Source organism: Heteronotia binoei, chromosome 1, assembly GCF_032191835.1.
Source record: "Heteronotia binoei isolate CCM8104 ecotype False Entrance Well chromosome 1, APGP_CSIRO_Hbin_v1, whole genome shotgun sequence".
NCBI classification, from domain to species: domain Eukaryota; kingdom Metazoa; phylum Chordata; class Lepidosauria; order Squamata; family Gekkonidae; genus Heteronotia; species Heteronotia binoei.
In genome coordinates this window covers 246,710,765-246,733,359 of record NC_083223.1, presented here as the reverse complement: position 1 = coordinate 246,733,359, position 22,595 = coordinate 246,710,765, and the positions used below count along the sequence as shown (strand labels likewise).

The window sequence follows — 22,595 nt, the reverse complement described above, 5'->3', positions numbered from 1 at the left end:
TTATCCCACATAACTAATGCTATCGAGGGACAGTGGCTCAGTGGTAGAGCATCTGCTTGGTAAGCAGAAGGTCCCAGGTTCAATCCCTGGCATCTCCAACTAAAAAGGGTCCAGGCAAATAGGCATGAAAAACCTCAGCTCGAGACCCTGTAAGTCTGAGTAGACAATACTGACTTTGATGGACCGAGGGTCTGATTCAGTATAAGGCAGCTTCATATGTTCAGACCAAACTTGCTGTTCTTTCAGTTTGTTAATTTCACTGTTTTGTCATTGGATCCTAACTTTGTACTGTTTTGCATACTTAACCACTGCTCGCCAGCTATATATAGCATTTCATCATCTGACTAAGTGTGCATGCACATGTAAGCTTACATTCTGAATAAAACTTTGTTGGTCTTAAAGGTGCCACTTTGCACATCCACATTGTCTCTCTATTTGTGGTGCATGAAGCAGAAGATGGGAGATACCACACTGGCCATTTTCTTACCAGTCTGCCACCCCAATCTTTACTGACTTCCTTTCACCCTAGTTTAGACTGGAGAAGTGCTGCACCTGGAGTCTATTATTGGTCCCTGAGGCTGGAGAGGGCTCTTGTAAAGTGCCGTGGGAAGGTGGGGAATGAAATTTCGCTTTGCTGTGTGATGCCCTGTTAAGTACCTGATGTCTTCAAACATGCTCAAGATGTTAAGGGAGAAAAGCAGGAGGTGAGTGTGAACAGCGCGTTCCCCCTCCTCCAAACAAAGATCCTTTAGGTGGGGATTGCTGCTGTGGGTTGGCCAGATGACTCTGTGATAGTTAATGAGGCCAAGAGGGATGCTTTCAAGACTGGATGCTTTGAGGTAGAACGTGTCATACAGGAAGCGATCATTTAATGCTTTTCTGTACAGAAATATCTTCTACAAATTCATAATTAAAAACATCAGCAAGGAGAGTTCATATTGGGAAGGAGCATGCCTAACTCCCAGCTGCCCATTCCACATTCATACAGGGTAGGCTCCCTCTGGCTAGTTGTCTAATTGTTAAAGGACACCTTGTCAACAAGTTAACCAGTTTTATGATATCAGCATTCATGGACCACAGCCCACTTTATTAAATGCATCTATGAAGCTTTATACATATGATGTACTTGTGTTGGCAAACACATGTTGTGCACCATATGGAAAGGAACAACATCCCAAACTCTATTCCTTGCCCATACCACAAGGGCCTTTGATTCTAGGTGTCCCCCAGTGTGTGTCCAGATGACAGGTTTTTGGCTTCCCTGTGACCAACTTGCCTCTAAAGAGTGGTTGGGATAACAATGTTGGTGCTGTTTGTTTGTAAGTTTTTCCACCACTTTCTCTCCACCTCCACCCCCCTCCTGGCTTGGTGTTGGCTCTGATCTGCTGCTTTCTGAATGCAAAGAAAGAATTAACGCAAATCGCTTTGGAAATGCTTCAGAGTGAAGACTGCCAGAGTGCAACTGAACAGAGAAATAAAACAAGGGTGGGGGGATATAAATGAGGATTAATTCCCAGGTCTTCTGATGCAGAGAAGAATATCTTGCCATGCCGTGCCATGCTAATAGGGTTACATAGAAGCAACCCTGCTATCTTCCCAAATTCCTGTGGAATATGTTTCAAAGATTTGCAGGTGTGAATGCTGCTACTGTGTCTTCTTTGGTACTGTTTTCTGGGAAGTCCTGGGTTCAAATCCCCCTTTGGCTTTGAATGCATTGTGCCACTCGACATTCGGTGTTTTAAAGATGTTTCCAAACTGCAGCAGCAGTTTGTAGTGTATTTTCACCTTTATGTATCTTGTAGTGTAGCAGTTGTGTATTTTCACCTTTTGTATCTTGGGGAAAGGTTGTGCCAAGGAATAGAGTTTGGGATGTTGCCTTCCCACATGGTGCACAACATGTGTTTACCAGCACAAGTACATCATATATGTAAGGCTTCATGGCTTCTTGCATTTAATAAAGTGGGCTGTGGTCCATGAATGCTGATATCATAAAACAGGTTAACTTGTTGACAAGGTGCCTTTTAAGACTTAGATAGCTAGTCAGAGGGAGCCTACCCTGTATGAAATGACTCTTGGTTACATCAGTAGATTCCCATCTTTTTTGGCTCCCCCAGACATACAAAATGGCAACAGTAGTTATGTATTTGCTCAAAGAAGTGCTGGAAACCCTGAGTAGTTACTCCTTAGAAATGGCTGTCAGTGGCCGCAGCATTTTACAGAGTGGCTTAAACTTTGAGAGCAAGGGAGGCAGGATAGGGTGGATGGGAAAGGAAGGGTGAGGGAAGCATGAGTTGAATGATTTATTGACCTCATTTATACCCTGCCTTTCTCCCCAATGGGGACCTGAAGTGGCTTGTGTCATTCTTCTCCATTCTATCCTCAGAACAAGCACCCTGTGAGGTAGGTTAGGCTGAGAATGTGAGTGGATCAAGGTCACCCAGCAGGCTTCCAGGGCAGAGTGAAGATTCAGATTTGAACCGAACCTGAGTAGAAATGAATTTCCACAGGGTTAGGGCACCTTGCTTCAAAGGATTTGGAAGAGTGTAACTCTTGTTTAGGATTGCACTGTAAATTGCCATAGAAACCGTTGACTTTGAACTGTTGAATCCTACTTCTGAGGAATGGCTGAAGCCAGATACGAGAATTGCCCTTGCAGCAAATATCTTTGTGAGAACACGTTGGTGTTCTCATTTGCTAGAAGGACAACAGCAACAACAAAAGATGATTTAATTTCAAGATGGTATCCTAGGCAGGCTTATATATCTTGTGGATGCAGAAATCTAGCAGCACTGGCTAGTCTTGGCCAGATAAAGCAATGCTGAGGCAGTCCCCTTGTGGCATTGAGTCAGTTCAGCAGGAGAATCCCCCCCCCCCAGGGCAATTCTAGGACGGGTCTTCCTTTACGGGGCAGAATGGGTCAGATGACTGAGAGGAGATGTCCCCACCTGCCACATAGTTTACAACTAATAGAAGCCTGACATAGAGGTAGGTCAGGCTGAAGAAGTTTCCTCCCAGTAGATGGTTGCCTGGGAGAAACTGGGCCTCAAGGAGGTTCAAGGTTCTTTAAGGGTGAATGGACAGCTAATTTGGCATGACAGGGAATTCAGCATCTTGTCTTCAAGACCACTTTGGGGGAAAGCATTGGTTTCAAAGGGGCTACTGGCATTTCATGCAAACACAATGAGCCCTGCTGGCAACAGGGCAGGGAGAAAGGGTGCTGCATACAAAGCTAGTAGCTTTTCTCTTGCTAGTCAAGGGACAACAAGGTAAAACTTCTGATACAGCAGAAATGTGCATCGCTTTTTGTGACAGCTTCCAGCCCAAGGACTATGGGGCAATCCTAGCCCATATGGCGCTTTGAACCCGTGTAGGCAATCTCATTGAAAGTGAATGTGATGTGGTCCTGGCACGTATGAAACAGAAAGAACGCACCATGAGGTTGTGTGTGGTTAGTTCTCTTTGCGTCTGGATGTCTCCTTAACTCCTTTCCTGATGGCCAGGGAAATGCCATGAGTATCTTGCATGGTGATGTTCACCAAGATGAAACATGGCCACACCTATGAGGGATCTTGGCATCATACCAGGATTATTAGCTGCTTTCCGTATGGGACAAACCAAGTTGCAAACTTTTAAATAAATGAATTTAGGGGTGTTTGCCCTCCCATGCCCCTCTGTAATCTTCTGCTCACTGCCAAGAGTGCTTGTTTTTGGCTGCAAAAACATATTACCCTAGTAACCATTCCTGGCATTTTCAGTGGGCTGATTGGGGAAGTGAAGCACCCGTGGCTTGCCTCCTGATACCCATTGGCTCATGTCATATCGGAGGCATGCAGTCAAAAGGGGGAAAAAAACTACTGGCTTTGCCTTTCCTGGGCTGATCTTCATGCGGCTAAAATTGGTCTGTGATTGAAACAAGGAGTCCCTGGTTGAAATCTTACCTCTGCAGTGAACTCGGCAGTTAAATTGGAGAAAGGGAGGTAGTGCATCTGCTTGGCATGCAGAAGATCCCAGGTTCAGTCCCCAGCATCTCCAGATCAGGTAGGAAGCGATGTACCCTGACCTGGATAGCTCAGGCTAGCCTGGTCTCATCTGATCTCAGAAGCTAAGCAGGGTCAGCCTTGGCTAGTATTTGGGAGCAGGGCTTTTTTCGAGTAGGAACGCACAGGACACAATTTAATTTAATTTAATTTTTGGATTTATATCCTGCCCTATCCCACAAGCAGGCTCAGAGTGGCTTACAACAGTAAAATCAGACAGAGTTAAAATAGTATCATAAAAACAAGCATTATAAAATCAGGAGCAGCACAATCAACAATCTTATAAACATAGGCAGCAAAACTACCAAACAGCATGTTGTTTAGGATTCACAAGTTCCAGCTGGCTTGGCGTCATGGGGTGTGGCCTAATGTGCAAATGAGTTCCTGCTGAGCTTTTTCTACAAAAAAGCCCTGTGTGAAACAATGGTGAGATTACGGGGTGTGGCCTAATATGCAAATGAGCCCTTGCTGGGCTTTTTCCACACAAAAAAGCCCTAGATGGGAGACCTCTGAGGAATACCAGGGCTGTGAGATGGAGGCAGGCAATGGCAAACCACCTCTGAACGTCTCTTGCCTTGAAAATCCCATAGGGTTGCTATAAGTTAGCTGTGACTTGATGGCACTTTCTACCACCACCAGGATGTGATGTAAAAGATCTTTGCCTGAGACCTTGGAGAGCTTCTGCCAGCCAGAGTACCAACTTTGATATACCAGTGGTCTGTCTCTGTATAAAGCAGCTTCCTATTCCCCACTAGCCTTGTCCTGGTCTCATGCTCCTCTTCACAAGCTGCTGTGAGGCTGCAATTCATTCCACCTCTTTCCCACTGCAAGCAAGATCCTCTAAAAACCAGTTTCTGCTTGCCATGGGAAAGAGGTGGAGCAGGTCGCAGCCCTGTGGCAGCTTGTGCAAAATCAGACAGAAGCCCCGCGGAGAAGAGGGGCGTGAGACCGGGACAAGGCTAGTGGGGAATCAGGCACAGTATAGAATCATAGAGTAGGGAGGGACCTCCAGGGTCATCTAGTCCAACCTCTTGCACAATGCAGGAAATTCGGAAGTACCTCCCACACACACACAGTGATCCCTGTTCCATGCCCAGAAGCTGGCAAAAAACCTCCAGGATCCCCGGGCAAACTGGGAACCAAACCAAAGTAGAAGGCAGCTTCATGTCTTCAGTAAGTGACCTTAGCTAAACCACTATTTTCTCAGCTAATGAACATGCAAACACATAATCTGTATGCAGATAACAATACTGAGGTACGTTACAAACCTGTTGTAAGGATTGGTGACAATCCTTCTGAGCAGCTTTGAGCACCCCAGAGCATAATATATATGTTCATGGTTGTTTTAAAAATATTCCATGCTAAATAGTATTGTTCTGCTAATCATCTTGCACAACTACCATCTTTTGTTCCTGGAAGTCATAGAAAGAATACTGATAAACTTCTTGAGGTTCTGACAACACCAGCAGTCCACAGGGTTGGCCCAAGACGTTTGGTATCTGACATGGAAAATATAAATGGTTCCTTTCCCATTAACTGATATGGGGCACAATCCACTGTGAAATTCTTCTGCCCAATCTCCTATTTTTTTTGATAACTCCTGTTCATTTCAGCAAGGTTTGTGCAAGAGAATGTCCTGATAGGTTGGAAGGTTACCAGCTTCAAGGTGGAGCCTGGGATTCTCAGAGAGCCAGTTTGGTGTAGTGGTTAAGTGCACGGACTCTTATCTGGGAGAACCGAGGATTCCCCGCTCCTCCACTTGCAGCTGCTGAAATGGCCTTGGGTCAGTTGTAGCTCTTGTTGTCCTTGAAAGGGCAGCTGCTGTGAGAGCCCTCTCAGCCCCGTCCAGCTCACAGGGTGTTTGTTGTGGGGAAAGGAGATAAAGGAGATTGTAAGCTGCTCTGAGACTCTGATTCAGAGGGAAGGGTGGGGTATAAATCTGCGGTCTTCTCCTGGAATTACAACGGATGTTCACATCATAGAGGTCGGTTCAGAGGTTAGACCTCATCTCTGCTGAGCTTCCCACTCCCCCCAAACACCACCTTCCACAGGCACTGCTCTCAAGGTGCTCTCAATTTCTAAAGGTATGGAGTTGGCAACTCTGTACCTCCAGGGCCAGAGCTAGTAACTCCCTCTTTGCCACTCTTAATAATGCCCCAAATCTGCTTCCTGACAGCTTTTTCTAGGAATGCCAGCCTCCAGCTGGGACCTGGGTGTCCCCTGGATTTACAGGTCATGTCCAGGCTATAGAGATCAGTTCTCCTAGAGAGAACAGATGTTTTGGAGGGTGGCCTCCATGGCGTTGAATCCAGTTGAGATCCCTGTCCTTCTCAAGCTTCATCCCCATATCTCCAGGAGCTTCCCAACCAGGATCTGGCAGTCCCACCCCACCCCACCTCACCTCCTCCACTGGTGGCCAGCAGGAACCTGGCGACCCTAATTTTCTGTATAAAAGGAACAAACAGCACTAGAAGCAAAGCAAGTAAAAGTTAATGATACAATGTCCTATAATGTGCCTTTCAAAGATGTCCACTTGTGTGTTTTATTAATCATAGAAGTTGACTTTTCCAGGTAGAGGAAGATATCTTCATATAATGTCACTTATCAGGATCCTTTTTATGTATGGCTACTCCCTGACCCGCTCCTGAGCATTTTAGCAGCAGCTCGAGACACATAAATTAAGCAAATTAAGTTTTTCCTGTCATTGAGAGGAACTGGCAGGCTGTTTTTCAAAGCACAGAAGCAAGGCAAGTCAAAAAAGACTGGGGACTCTTAACGCACAGGTGTTTGCCCTCGCTTTCACTGTGCTTGTCTGTTGGGTTTTCTTTGTCATTCTGCATTGATTTTTCTCCCTTTGGTGCTCAGTTCGCTTTCTGGTCACTATCCCTAGGTTTCTCTGAGAGTGATTTTGTGTCGATTTCCCCCTTGTTTTGCTTCCAAGCCGAAGGTAATTTAAAAGCATACAGATTCCCGCAGATTTCCCCCCACCCTTTTGCCGCCCCTCAAAAGTCACTCCCTGCCCACACTGAGGTTGTTCTGCCCCTCTGCACCTTCTGCTGTCCTTCATCAGCATACAAGCTCTATTCCCCCCTTGATTAAAATTTTAAATTTATTTTACAAATGGCATGGGTCTAGCGATATGAGACTATCACTGGACTCAAATTGCTGAATAAAAAAAATAAAACGATGGGAGAAAGCTTAAAAAGAGCTGTATGAGGTGTAGTCCCTGCTGGTATTGACTTGTAAGAGAGATTGGAGAGGAAGCAAATGCAGAGTCCCCAGTACAAAAAAAAAAGTTTCAGTGCTGCCTGCAAACAGAATAAAGGGGAAGATCAAAAACACAGAATGAAATTTATATAAGATGTAAAGAGAGAGGGAGAGAGAAAGACACTGGGATGGGATACTTAAAGCTCTGAAGACATTCTCCTCTTTAAAGCTTTAATGAACAAAATTTTTTGGCAGTCTCTAGAAGCCCAACATTAAAATGGTGGCTGAACCGCATGAATTTTCTGTGAACCACTGAACTTTAGAATTGTTTGAGATCGATCCATTTGATGGAAAAGTATAAACCACACAGGACAGGCTTTAAAAAACTGCCAAGATCATGTACAATGTGCGAGATCAAATTAGAGAAACAAAAGAGAAAATCATGCAAATTTGCAAGGAAAGACAGGAAATAGTTACTATGCAGCTGTTTTGGGCATCAGTTAAAATACTCTTCCACCCCCCAATTTAGTGGCACAAGACTAAAAAAAGCTCTCCAGAGCTTCTGCCAGAGGACTTCCCCATACAAATTACACCCCTATACAAAGTGTGATGGAGTTGCAGCTGACTTTGTACAGGTGCATGCACACACCCACATGTTGCCAACGATCACAGCTTGCAATGCCTGTGTCTGTGGGGTCTTCTAAGAATTCTGTACACTCAACATGTTTCTCCATATTATAAGATCATGTGACTTCCCCATTTTTCACAGTGGCTGATAATACAGCAGAGAATACCCCTTTGCTTCACAGTATGGAAAATAGGCTTTGCAGCTGCTTATCAGGTTTTTTTTTTTTAAAGTCTTTTCAATTTCAGCATTAGGTTTTCCCCCTTTGCCTGCTTCTGTTCCCTTTCATTCAAGGAACTAATGCTAAAATACATGTGCAAAACATGAACCATGATGCTTTAAATGAAAGGTGCTAGCTGGATGCTTCTATGCAGCTGCAATAGGGCAACTACCTCCTACACAAGTGACATTCTGTCTCGATTTAGAGAAGTGTGTGTTTTAAATTATAGCTGCAGAATAAATACACAGAGGAAAAAGAATGGTGCATAAGGTGGGCACAGAATCCAAAGTCAAGATTAAAGGCTTACTGCTCTGAAAATCTGCAGTAAAATTTGTGTATGTGTAATGGGCCAGTAATCCTATCCAGGATTCATTGTCGAGGAGCATTCAGCCTTCCTGCAGAATTCCTGTCAGGCCACAAAACTTGGTTTGTCTTGAATCAGTCTTGCTTTAGTGGGAAGGGGCCCTGAATGATTTGCTCTGCTAGGCTGTACCAATCCCCTAGCCCACTCCTACAGGCCAGTTCAGCAAACCTCCTACTGCAGAGAAAGGAAGGCAACCAGGCTCTTCATTCCCTTTACCACCAGCTTCTCCTTGTGGGAAGAAGGGACTTGAAAGGAGGGAGGGGCATAAAAGCAGCAGCCTTTTCATGCAGAAAACTGTTGTGTAATTTCTATGGGGATGCATAGGGATTTCCCCCTTTCTTCAGCCTTCAGTTGCCTGACGCTAAGGAAAAAAACATTAAAAATCCACCAAGAAACTCCTGAGGGGGGATCCGGCACCCCTACCCCCCCCATCACCCACTGGTGGCCAGGGAGGATCTGGCAGCCCTAGAAATCCCTGGACATTTGGGGGGCGGAGAGTGAGGAGATAATTTGCAAGGCCCCCCCCCCCTGATATTTTAACTGCCTAGGTGCCTCCACAGGGTTTAATCTGGCACTGTTTGTTGGGCTGAGCCATGTGTACCATAAAATGTAATGCCAGGTACTGGAGATTTATTTATTTATTTTATTTAGAATTTATATCCCGCCCTTCCCACAAGTGGCTCAGCTAGATCTAAAGTGGCTCAGAGATCTAAAGGGCATCAGCTAGTAAGCTCCAAGTTGGTGTATCTTCACTGCAAGGCCCCATGGGCTGGGAGGGGGGCTCAAAGGAAAACTCATAGGGGCAGACTGGAGACCCAGCGGTGCAGCACCGGGCAGATGCTTCCACACTGCTTGACTGCTGCAGACGAGGTTGTTCCACCATGCCAAAGCCACAATCAGAGTGGCTCTGCTCACTTCCCCAAGAAGTCCCTGTTCCCACCCTTGCACTAGTTGCTTGCTGGCCACATAAGACATCTGGACAGGCCAGTTCCAGCCCCTGAGCCTTAAATTTGACACTCCTCCTCTATGGCATTATACCACACTGAAGTCTGGCTCCTTCCCAAATCCCACCCTCCTCACTCTGTACTCCCCAAATGTCCAGGGATTTCTAGGGTTGCTAGGTCCTCCCTGGCCACCAGTGGGGGATGGGGGGGGGTAGGGTTGCCAGATCCAGGTTGGGAAACTCCTAGAGAATTGGGGATGGAGCCTGGGAGGGCAGGGACCTCATGGGGTACGATGCCACAGAGCCCTCCCTCCAAAGCATCCATTTTCTGAAGAGCTATAATTCTGGGGGATCTCCAGGCTCCATCTGGAGGCTGGCATCCCTAGTTTCAAACCTGGAACTGGGAACTCTAGAAAGGGATTACTTTAGAAAGCCAAGTAAAGTTTTTGTTTTTTAAAAAAATAAAAATAAAACTCCTTCATTCTAAACAGTAATATTGACCGATGAAGAGACAGCTTCATCCAAAGGGCTGTTTCTGGAGTCTTGCAGAGATGAGAGCTATTGGGAAGGGCTCACAGGAACCAGAATTCCAGTGATAAGGTCTAGTGGGAAGGGCTCACAGGAACCTAGACTCCAGATGAGCACTGGCTCACCTGTGTTGGTGTTGCCTCTGTTCTCACACAAATGAGCGTTTGTGTTTCTAAGGCTCAAAACCAATTTCATTCTTACATCTACACCAGGGAGCAGGGATTAGGGATTCCCAGAGAGGAATATGCCCTGTTTTCACCAGATTGGCTCTGAGGGTGAGGGGGGGGGGGGAGATGTCTGCATTTGTTCAGCTGTTGTCCTTTCTATGGAGACCCTCATGCTGTTCAGCCTTGGCCCACCAGAGGTGTTTGTCCACTCTGCTTGCCCATAGCAAGGCCTGGCTTGAACCCCCCATAGGCCAGATACAGTGTCAATAAAAGAGGCTGCTCCAGATGGGCACTTGGGCCTGCGGCTCTCTGGCCATTTAGCAGGAACAAAGGGTTGTTTCCAGGGCAACCTGTCACTCTTGGCAGCAAAGGCCTGCCTGCCTGCCTGCATGTGTTGCTGGGGAAGGAGAACAGAGAACGGAGGATGTGGCCTTGTTTAAAGAGCCATCTCGAGGGATCTCTGAGTGGGGGGAAGGTGAAAGCAATTCCTCCACCAGTTCCAGCTGCCTGTGATCCTCATGTGTACTTTCAGGTGCTTTGCTGTGTGATTCTAAAATGTGACACTTTCCCATGCCTGTCAACAGAATGAATGGACTGTGGTGCAAAAGAACCTCTTTGGTGCCTTCTGTACCACATTGGCTTAGTGCCACTGGTGAAAGTGGCAGACCAACATCAGCGCCATGAACAGGATGTACTATGTCTCTGCTACATCCCTGTTGCATCTGTAGGTGGTCACAAATGCTTAAGACAGACTTGCAAACTGGTGGAATTCTAGCAGGAGCTCCTTTGCATATTAGGCCACATACCCCTGATTTAGCCAATTCTCCAAGAGATTACAAAAAAGAGCCTTGAAAAGCTCTTGGAGGATTGGCTACATTAGTGTGTGGCCTAATATGCAGAGGAGCTCCTGGTAGAATTCCACCCCTGCTTGCAAAACTTGGCGAAGTCCGGTGTGTGTGTGCATTGGTTGCTGTGGAATTGCTTGCCAGCTTCCGGATGTGTTTGTTATGGTAAGTCTTATATAGAGTGATATGATAAAGATTTCCAGCATAGAGGAGACTGCCCTCCAAGGGTGTTGCTAAGTTTGTATGTGTGTGGTGGGCTTTGGGTGAGGGGTAAGATGCCAAGGAAACAGGCCAGGGAGGCTACCCAAAGGCCTTGCTGAACTCTCATGCCCTTCACTACTTCCCCTTTGCAGGAGAGTCCATGGAAGGGGTGAGTGAGCATGATGTGCTTTTCGTTCATTCCTGCCGCCAGTGGACCACGGTGACAGCCCACAGCCTGGAAGAGGGACACTACGTCATTGGGCCCAAGATTGACATCCCCCTCCAATACCCAGGTAACAGGATGGGAAAACTGAGGTGCAGCATTTAAGAAAGGGACTCAGTGGTAGAGTACATGCTTTGTTTGTGGAAAGTTCCAGGGTCAATCCCTGGTGTCACAGGTTGCAACATTGGTACCCATCATTCTGTACCCAAGAATATGGAGAGTTTCTTTCAGTTAGCATAGATGGTTCTCAGGTAGATGGGAAAATGGTCTAACTCAATACAAAATAGCTTCATGTATTCAAATTCTGGTGAGAGGATCACATTCTAAGAGATGAAAGAAAAGATAAGCAGAGGCTCATAGCTTCACTAATTCCACATATCTTGGGTTGGATTCATGGTTCGTAGATTCTGGAATCCTACATACCTCTATAAATTGTAGAGCATTCCAGCATCATGCTTATGTGATTATTTGCTTATGTGCTACTACAACATAATCTGCCATCTTTAATGCACAAATGAAAATTAACAGTGCATTGCTCTCTATGTGTATGGTGGTTTACCATATGGTCCGTGCCTCAAGGAACTTACAGAATAAACTTTGGTGGTTGGGAGAGCAAGGAGAAACAAAAGTGTAGAAATCTGATCAGGGTTCCTGAATCTTGGCCTGGGGTGTGTGAAGAAGTGAATCAAAGTGCTGCAGGCAGATGATTCTGTTCTGTTGATTAGAAAAGATTAGAAGACCAACCCAAAGGGAATCATACTGCCTGCCAGTCACAAGGACCAATATGGCATACCCCATTCCAATCTGGGCTTGCAGAGAGCTCTGAGCACACAGTCTCATTGGCTCACCCAACAGGGCCTCAGCCTCTGACTATCTAATTCCCATTCCAAACCATTGTCCAAATTATAGAGGTGACAAGGGCATGCCTGGCCCCCTGTCTCATGTGGTGGGTCCCCTTGGCTATTCTGTTAGGCTCTCTAGGGTAACTTGATTCTCCTCTCCACAACTCTGTCCAAGGCCCCCCTATGTCCCTTTTGCATGGATCATTCTGTGGCTGTGAGCCTGGCTGAGGCAAGCAAACAGGTCTCCAGCTCTGCTTTGCATTTTTCCCCTAGGGCTTTTTTGGTAGAAAAGGCCCAGCAGGATCTCATTTGCATATTAGGTCACACCCCCTGGTGTCACCATTGTTTCACATAGGGTTTTTCTGTAGAAAAAGCCCAGCAGGAATTCATTTGCATATTAGGACACACCCTCTGGCACCAAGTCATCTGGAACTACATTCCTGTGCATTCCTGCTCAAAAAAAGCCCTCCTCTTTCCACGTCCACCTATGCTATAACCACGGGTAGACTATCCTTCTAGCCTGCTGTCTCCTGCTCACTTAGCTTGCCCAGATACAATCTGCTGTCCTTCTCTGCCACACCACAAGAGTCCCAGCTGCCTGCAAATGTACCAAATCAGCGGGTTTAGGGAATTTTTCAGCCAATTGGAAAATGCCTTATTAACTGCTTAAAAAGAATGTCAGGATTCAAAAGAACCCTGGCCAGCCCCAAGGGGAGCTGTGCATTCCCTTCAGCTCCAGCAAAGGAATAAGTAGGAGGGGACTGGTGGGAGCCCAGCTCAAGCGGCCATAAGGAGCTACACAGCAGAGGACTCGATTCTTTCTGTATGGGCTAGAAGTGCTGCTGAGGGAGAGGCAGAGCCACAGAAGAAATGCTGTGGCCTTATGAGTCTCTCTGCTTTGTGAAGCTCCAGGATGGAGAATGGAGAACAAAATTCCCTTCTGGCATTAAAGGGGTGTCAGGTGGATAAGTTCCAGCCCAAAACAAAAAGAGGCCCCTGTGATTTGTCACAGTGTGGAGATAAAATTCCACTGGCTAAGGGGAGTTTGTTAGTGAAAGGAATCGCCCACTGTATGTCACTGCCATCCACTCTATAATTCCCTGGGGAAACCTCTGAATAATGAGATGTATTTTCCTTTCTGAACTTTATATATCACAAGCACAGGGAGGGTAAACAGGAAGAGGGTTAATGCCTGGTTTTTTTGGGAGGGTGGTGATGGTGGTGGTATTATACAAAGAACCCCAAAATAATGCTAATGAGAATGCAAAATTCGTTCTCTAATTTCACTGCAGTTATAAAAAAGAGGAATAGGAGGTTGTTGGTCTAGGGATGTTTTGTAACCTTAAACTGAAGAGAGCGTTGGGTTTCCAAGCATTTTGCTGATTGTTGTGCAAATGCACTCGTAAACCTGGCTCACAATGACCCCAGTCTCTTTACTGCTTTTCCATGGTGCTTCCCTATGTATTTGCATCTTTTGTTAACAGGAAGAGTGAATGTTCCACAATGTGAACAGGGAAAAAGAAATCCAAGAAGAGTTTATTCTCTTCTGAGACAGCTTCTAAAAGTACTAATGCCGTGTCTGCTTGTTCTCAATGCTGCTACCAAAACTTAAGCCTGTGCATAATTCCTTACAGACATTCCATAAAGGAATGTATTCTTTGTATAATAATTTTGTATAGCAACCTGTGGGCATGGAGCAAGGAGTGTGGTTTATGCAGATGAGTAGTGGGGCTGAAATTGAGGGGAGTAACAAGGGTGTGTGTAAATGAAGAGGAAGAAGAGATTGGATTTATACCCTGCTCTCCCCTTCCTGAAGGAGTCTTAGAGCAGCTTACAATCTCCTTTCCCTTCCCTTTCCCTCCCCACAATAGACACCCTGTGAGGTAGGTGGGGCTGAGGCAACTCTGACAGAAACTGTTCTTGAGAGAACAGCTCTGAGAGAGGTATGACTGACCCAAGGTCACTCTAGCAGTTGCATATGGAGGAGTGGGGAATCAAACCTGGTTCTTCCAGATAAGAGTCCACACACATAACAGCTACACCAAACTGGCTCTCAGTTTGAAGGCATGAAGCTTCCTGGAAATCGGTGATAAAGACTTGGGAGTACATAGGTTTCTAAGGCCCCCAATGCTGCTTCTGGAGGAGGTGCCACAGTATTTCTCCTTCCCCAGGATCCAGAAGTAATGTAAGGATTCTACACTGCATCTCCTCCGTGTGCAACTGTTTTTCCAATGTTCTGTGAAACACACATGAGAAGGAAGCTATGCGTGTCACTGTTTGGACAATGTTACCAGTTTGTTTCCTTCCCTCATCACTAATGGGCAGTCCTTTGCATTTTAGAGGGGAATATCTATGTGGGTGGGAGACTTACTTGTAACCTTTTTGAAAACATCCCATCAAGTGCTCACCCAACATGAGTCATGGCTGGCAAAGCAACCTGCTGTGGGGGTTGTTCCAGGGTAAGCACCACTTTCTGGAGTGGTGTCAGCCACTCATTCCACTGTTCTGGGTTGCTTTGGAAGGACAAACCAGTTCCCTTGTGCTGTGTGGGAGGGTGAAGGAGAAACACAGCCTATGAAGAAAGCCAAGGGAGATCAGCCGGACTGGCTAAATTATGGGTCAGGCCAGGAACGTCATGAGAAAATGAGAAGGGAGAGAGACTTTGGGCCTGTTTCAGGGTTCCCCAAGGAAACAATTACACAGGAGATAAAGAACTCCGCCCCCAAGTCTTGCAAAAAAACCCATCCAACAGTACTGCAGTGAAAGATGAGAGTCTCATAGTGCTAGTTTTTGGTCATCGAAACTGAGATCCAAACAATCCTGACTCCTCCTTAGAACAGACTGGGTGTCCCAAAGCGGACCAAACAGCCCCTTTGCACAAACTGCTTCCTGTCCAGATTGGGAGGGAGTTGTTTTTGTTTCTACTTGGCTGGGGAATCTGCTCCTCCAAATGGCTTTAGTTGATCTGGGCTTTTCTTTGCTTCACTTCTGACTGCAGTTGGCTTTGCAGACTGTCACTTCCTTTTTAGGCCATTGCGAGTCTAAGTGTTAGATGCCAGAGTCCATTTTACCACAGTTTTTCATTTCATACAGGCCTCCAGCAATTTCCTAGATGCTTTTATTCGTTTGTTTAAAAATATTTATATACTGCGTTTCCACTCAACCAAGGCCCACGAGGCAGCAAACATAAAAAACAGTAAACCATTTAAACAATTAAAATATAGTTAAAAACATTAAATTCAATTAAAAACACAAACCAACAACACTAGAAAGAGGGGCAGTAAGCATTATTGGGGGTGTGCCAGGCTAAACAAAGTCTTCACCTTCTGGCAAAAGACACCACTAGAGGGAGCCAGACAAATCTCCCTGGAGAGGAGTTACAAAGTTTTTGGTGCCAGGACAGAGAAGGCCCTTTCTTGGGTCACCACCTATCTAGCCTCAGATGACCAGAGTAACTGAAGCAGGGCCTTCATAGGTGACCAGAGTGAGCAGATAGGTTTGTATGATAGAAGGCAATCCTTAAGGCACATTGGTCTCAGGCTGTACAGGTCTTTAAAGGTCAATACCAGCACCTTGAATTGAGTCCAGAAGCAAATTGGAAGCCAGTGTAGGGGGCACAAGACTGGAGTGATATGCTTCCTATGACCCACTCCAGTCAGTACTCTGACCACAGCATTCTGTACCAGCTGTAGCTTCTGGACTGTCTTCAAGGGCAGTCCTGTGTAAAGCACATTGCAGTAATCTAATCTAGATGTTACCAGAGCATGCACCACAGTGTCAAGATCTTTTCTGTTCAGGAAGGGCTGCAGCTGGCTCACCAGCTGAAGCTGCTGAAAGGCACCCACGGTATATGTTCTTGTCTTTCTTACCTTATCAGGTCAGGAGCAAGGGTCATTTTGTAGGAAAAAAAGGCGGTGGAGCTCATCCAGGGATTGTTATGCAGTTGTACCTACTATTCAGTGCACAAGGTGAGAAGGAGGAGGTGGAACTGTCAGAAAGGTTCAGGAGCTGTGCTCCTGTGAGCTCTCGCTGAATCCAAGGCCTGGTCAGGAGCACCCCAAGCTATGAACCTGTTCCTTTTAGGGGAGTGCAACCCCATCCAAAACAAGCAGTAGTCCATTACTAGGTTAAGACCATCTTCCCCACCCCCAGCAGCGCTTTCATTTTATCAGGATTAAGTTTCAACTTGTTAGCCCTCATCCATTCCAAAATTGCTTCCAGGCACCTAATCATGATTTCCACAGCCTCCCTGGGATCTGCTGGTAGCACAAGATAGTGCTGAGTGGCATCTGCATATTGGAGGCAACTCAGTCCAACTCTTCAGATGACCTTTCTCAGTGGTTTCATCTAGATGTTGAAAAGTGTGGGGGGCAAGATGGAATTTTGGAGAACCCCCACAGGCCAAGGGGCAAAGCAGCAGTCCCTCAGCACCACACTAAGAACATAAGAGAAGCCATGTTAGATCAGGCCAATGGCCCATCCAGTCCAACATTCTGTGTCACACAGCGGCCAAATATATATATACACACACACACACTGTGGCTAATAGCCACTGATGGACCTCTGCTCCATATTTTTATCTAACCCCCTCTTGAAGGTGGCCATGCTTGTGGCCGCCACCACCTCCTGTGGCAGTGAATTCCACATGTTAATCACCCTTTGGGTGAAGAAGTACTTCCTTTTATCCGTTTTAACCTGTCTGCTCAGCAATTTCATCGAATGCCCAAGAGTTCTTGTATTGTGAGAAAGGGAGAAAAGTACTTCTTTCTCTACTTTCTCCATCCCATGCATTATCTTGTAAACCTCTATCATGTCACCCCTCAGTCGACGTTTCTTCAAGCTAAAGAGCCCTAAGCGTTTCAACCTTTCTTCATAGGGAAGGTGTTCCAGCCCTTTAATCATTCTAGTTGCCCTTTTCTGAACTTTCTCCAATGCTATAATATCCTTTTTGAGGTGCGGCGACCAGAACTGCACACAGTACTCCAAATGAGACCACACCATCGATTTATATAGGGGCATTATGATACTGGCTGATTTGTTTTCAATTCCCTTCCTAATAATTCCCAGCATGGCGTTGGCCTTTTTTATTGCAAACGCACACTGTCTTGACATTTTCAGTGAGTTATCTACCATGACCCCAAGATCTCTCTCATGGTCAGTCTCTGCCAGTTCACACCCCATCAACTTGTATTTGTAGCTGGGATTCTTGGCCCCAATGTGCATTACTTTGCACTTGGCCACATTGAACCGCATCTGCCACGTTGACGCCCACTCACCCAGCCTCAACAGATCCCTTTGGAGTTCCTCACAATCTTCTCTGGTTTTCACCACCCTGAACAATTTCGTGTCATCTGCAAATTTGGCCACTTCACTGCTCACTCCCAACTCTAAATCATTTATGAACAAGTTAAAGAGCATGGGACCCAGTACCGAGCCCTGCGGCACCCCACTGCTTACCGTCCTCCACTGCGAAGACTGCCCATTTATACTCACTCTCTGCTTCCTATTACTCAGCCAGTTTTTGATCCACAAGAGGACCTGTCCTTTTACTCCATGACTCTCAAGCTTTCTAAGGAGCCTTTGATGAGGAACTTTATCAAAAGCTTTCTGGAAGTCAAGGTACTCTGAAAGCTACCCTCAAGGTAGGACCACAGCCACTGCAGAACAGTGCCTCCCAGTCCCGGTGCTGAAAGGTGATCCAAAAGAATACCATGATCAATGGTATCAAAAGCCAGCAAGAGGTCCAGGAGAATTAATAGGGTCACATCCCCCGTCCATCTCCAGTGCATGTCATCGACCAGGCCAACCAAGGCCATTTCAGCCAGGCCTGAAAACAGATTGCAATGGATCAAAACAAGCCATTACAGCACATTATAAAGTATGTTAATTGGGTTGCAACTGTTTTAATTTACTGGTTTTATTGATTTTATTTCTTGTTGTACATCACCTAGAGCCAGGCATTGGCTGAGATGAGGTGGTTCACAAATAACAACAGCTCATTCAGGAATCTTTGAAGTTGACCAGTAACCACTTGTTGAGTCTCCTTGTTCAAGAATGGTACATTTGAGACTGGACAGTAGTTATTCTTTGCGTGTGGACACACCATTGTCCATTTCAGGGCAGGAACAACCGTCCCCATCTCTCCCAGATGCAGGCCAGTAGCCACCCCCCTCCAGCATATTCAAGCAGCCAGGAGGGACAAGGGTCAAACAAACCAATGGTAGGTCTTAAATGCCCTAGAATCCTCAGACTGAGCAAGCTGAAAGGTATCCCACCATTGGACAAATGAGCCCCCTGGGACCATCTGATCCTGTTGCTGCTAATGCAGACTCCAAGTTAGAATGGTTGAGTTTTTATCTGCGAAGGGCTTTGCAAAATGATAGCACAGGGTTGCAGAGCAGTCCGCCTCTTGTTGGCCCTAAAGGCCTCTGACTACTTGGAAGTGTTCTGCAGGTCTACACTGGGTGGATGCAGTGCTGGTGGAACAATAGTGCTGTTGACAATGTCACGGGTGGCCCTGCACGGTGGGTGGCCATTTGTTTCTTCACAGCTTCAGATAGTTCCTTAAGCATTGCCAGGCAGATACTGGCCATGTGCTTTGCAAAGACGTGGCAAGGGCAAACCTGCAATTCAGAATGTAGCAGTTACTGCTGGCCTGTGCTTGCGAGAGGGGTATAAAGAGGTGCCTGGACTCAAGTGTCAGAGGGAGGAAAGAGCTGTACTGGCGCCATGCTGGGAGGCAGTGGAATGGGCCGGACAGATGGTGCAGTAGGAGGGGAGTGACCAGAGCTGGGAATTAACGGGGCTGAGATCATCCTTGGCCCTTAATGAGTCCACTAAGTGCTTCCCATCCTGGGTAATGATGTGCAAGAATGAATAAATAATGGGAGATGGGCCAGCAGGGGCTGCTAATCACCACTCCTGGGGGAGATGAACGGGACAGGGAAAGAGGAGAAGAGTGTGTTAACCTGCTTTGCTGTCCCCATTCATAAAATCGGAGCAGCTGGTTCCTGCCTCAGCTTGCAGGGAAAGGGACAGGGCTTCTGGCTTCTGTCCGCAGTGTGGGGAATGGAGTCCATTTCGACAGGGTCATACACAAAGAGACAGCCCACAGAAGGCATACTTGTATATCCCTCATGCTCTGGTCCTAACACAGGGGAAGGAGAGACTTGATTGGTTGAAACAGTCGTCTGGGAAATTCTCATGTGGAATAATTGGGCGAGCAACAGGACTTCCTGGTGGGTTAGGTTCCCCATGCTAATTCAGGGGAAACAGGTGCCATTTGGATTTTCCATCTTGGGACAGGTTGCACAGAACTTCAAATCTCACTCCCTCTCTTTCTTCTAAATTTGTATCCTGCTCTTCCAAGGCTCTGTTTTGCCTCCACTTTATCCTTGCAGCATGACTTAGGACAGGATGAGAGAGAGTGACTCATTTGAATCTGGGCCTTCCCAGTTTTAGCCCAGCTCTTTACCGCTATGCTTACGCTTCCCAAACAGTGGTCCACAAAGGCCCAAAGTGGCACCAAAGAGGTATGATCCTAGTGCACTTGTTATGGTTACTTCTGGTATAAAATTGAACAGGGTTTCACTCTACTTTTCAATGCAAAGGATTTCCATGCAGCAAGAGAGAGAGATGTCATTCTGTGTCCTTAGACAATTAATAGCCAATGGTAGTTTTCAGATCTTATGTGATGCCCCTTTCCACCACTGTTCAGTCACTCGTAGGGATGCCAGCCGCCAGGTGGGACCTGGGAATCCCCTGGAATTACACCACATCTCCAGACAACAGAGATCAGTTTCCCTGGAGAAAATGGGTGCTTTGGAGGGTGGATTCTGTGGCCTTATACTCCACTGAGGTCTCTGGAGATGGTCCCTAGGCTCCATCTCCAAATCTCCCAGAGTTTCCCAACATGGATATAGCAACCTTATCCCCTCCAACCCCTTTGGATGACCAGGGGGACTTGGCAGCCCTATCAACCAGCTTCTATTAGAAGTTATTAACCAAAAAGGAAGGAGGGGTTTTTTTTTGCTTTCTACGGCAGAAACTTACTTCCAATCAGGGTGTGTGATTTATTACAAGTTAGGTAAGAACCTTTTGAGTTGTGGCCCAACAAAATTATTTTATCCTCTCCAAACCTGACTTTGTAGGCCATGTGCATAGAATATAAACGTTTTGCTTAAACTTGCTTTGAAAGTGTGGCTGAAAAGTGTCTCATATTGTTTTGTGGACACTAGAGGATGGAAGCCTCCAAGGGACACAAAGGGTGGGTCACATGCACTTTAAAAAGGGGCCGTGCTGGCAAAGGAGGGGGTAAGGGCTTGCTGGTCTGTTAGAATTTAAATCACAGCAGGAGCCCTTGGGTTGCAAAAGGCTGAGAATTACTGCCTTGCTTCTTTAATCTGGAAAAACTAGATCGCCTAATTCTCTTCTCTCTAAAGTGGATCTGAATTTTGTCATCATCCTGGAGCAAGTAATACAGTATTGGGGGGGGGGGGGGGGGAGTGAGGTCCACCCTTTTCCCATCCTTGTGAGTTTGGTTTTTGAGTATGATGGCTGTTTTTCTTAAAAGCCTCATTAAATTACCTTGGCGGAGGTTTTTCCCCTCATTCAGTGACGTAATGAGCAGGCTGAATTTTAACAGTTGTGTGACCAAATTATGGCAAGAGTCTGGGACACATTCTCAGAGTCCCTTGACACCATTTATTGCCTCTTTAGCACCCTTGGACCCCACCCCGTATCATGCTTGCAATCAGAGTATTTTAAGTGTTGTAAAGCATGGCTTCATTTTCCCGACTTTTCACTGGTCTTGCTATGGCATCTGAAAGCTTATCCTTGTTTATAACAAACCTTGCACCAGCCCTGTTGTGTAGTTCTGCATTACCCCCACATTCTGGAGCTGGGGAGACACTGACCTCTGAAGCCACTTAGAGAGTTGATGGCAGTGGTAGGATTTGAATCTGGGGTGTTAAGTCACAGCTCATGATAGGGCCACCAAACAGGAACTTAGAGGATCAGATTCTGGGGACCCTGGGCACCATAAAGCTGAGTAAAACATGTGATTTGCTTTCTTGTGGCATTTTGGTTGGTTGGTTCAGGGTGGTATGTGGATGAGGGGTGACATGACAGAAGTTACAATGATCGAAGGATGTTTACAACAATTGAAGGATGATAGAGGTTTACAGAATTGTGCATGAGGTACAGAAGGTAGAGAAAGAAGTACTCCCTTTCTCACATTACAAGAACTTGTGGACACTCAAATTGCTGAGCAGTCAGGTTAGAATGAATAAAAGAAAGTACTTATTCACCCGAAGAGTCATTAACATGTAGAATTCACTGCCACAGGAAGTATTTGCAGCTATAAGCATAGAGGAGACTGGATAAACATATGGAACAAAGATCAATCAATGGCTACTAGCCACAAGGTATAGATGGAATACTGTGTCTGGGCAGTGATGCTCTGCATTCTTGATGTTTGGGAGGGCTTCTGGAGTTCTGGCCCCACTGGTGGACTTCCTGAAGGCACCTGGATTTTGGTCACTATGTGACACAGATTGTTAGACTAGATGGGCCATTGGCCTGATCCAACATGGCTTCTCTTATGTTCTTATGATGAGGATGTGTGCAAAAGAAGTCTTTGTCTGGGGATCTGTGATGGTTCTTTGTAGTACTGATTCACACTGGTTCTTTGTGGTTCTGACTTGCAAGATCACAAGGGAAGATTTGGGGGCTACAACTAAGGCACCCATTTATTTTCGCTATCCAGTCTCCATGTTCTGATTGCGACAGAGGAAGGAGGCATAGAAGAGGCCACAGGTACCATGGTTACATATTTCCATCTACTGTAAAGCTCCTGTACGTCTTCCAACTGGTACATTAAGGACTTTCATCCCCTCTCCGCTCCCTACAGCTGCAGCCTGTTTCCACATCATCTCTACTGTAGTGTGGGGGTGAGATTAAGGTACACAGCTGTCTGCAGAATGATAGATTGGGGGTGGGGTACAAGTCTAGCTCTCTGCCTATGTTGCATCTGCTCCTTGTCACAGTGGGTCTCATTTTGGGCTCCCGTCTGTGCATCCCATCTTCCTGAGAATTTCTTGTTTGCTGGATACAAGAATTTTGCTAAGCAAACACACTGTTTGAAGAAGTGTTTGCAGATAGGGCACCATCTCCATGAGGAAAGGTGCATGGCATGGGGGGCAGTCCCCCCATCCCCTCGATAACAGCTTGAAGGGTGTGCTATGTAGGAATAGAGAGCTGAGGCAACTGAATTTGAACTTGGTCAAAGCTGGAACTCCCTGGTCTTACACTACTTCTGTGGCTCAGTGGAACAGCCTCGGCTTGGCATGCAGAAGGTCCCAGGTTCAGTCCTTGGCATCGGCAGTTAAAAAGA

General features: G+C 46.2%; 1 protein-coding gene across 2 annotated transcripts in view; it reads left to right on the top strand.

Moving 5' to 3' along the window:
* The window catches only part of GAREM2 (GRB2 associated regulator of MAPK1 subtype 2), a 47,039-nt gene that overhangs the window by 5,272 nt on the left and 19,172 nt on the right, over nt 1-22,595 (top strand). Inside the window, exons 1-2 of one of the 2 annotated variants that reach the window (XM_060250709.1) lie at nt 10,523-10,623; nt 11,290-11,430. In XM_060250709.1, the coding sequence (XP_060106692.1) occupies nt 11,298-11,430 (133 nt within the window). In that variant the 5' untranslated portion in view covers nt 10,523-10,623; nt 11,290-11,297. Of the gene's footprint in view, nt 1-10,522; nt 10,624-11,289; nt 11,431-22,595 lie in introns of those variants that run through there. The other variant, XM_060250700.1, reaches the window with a different exon arrangement.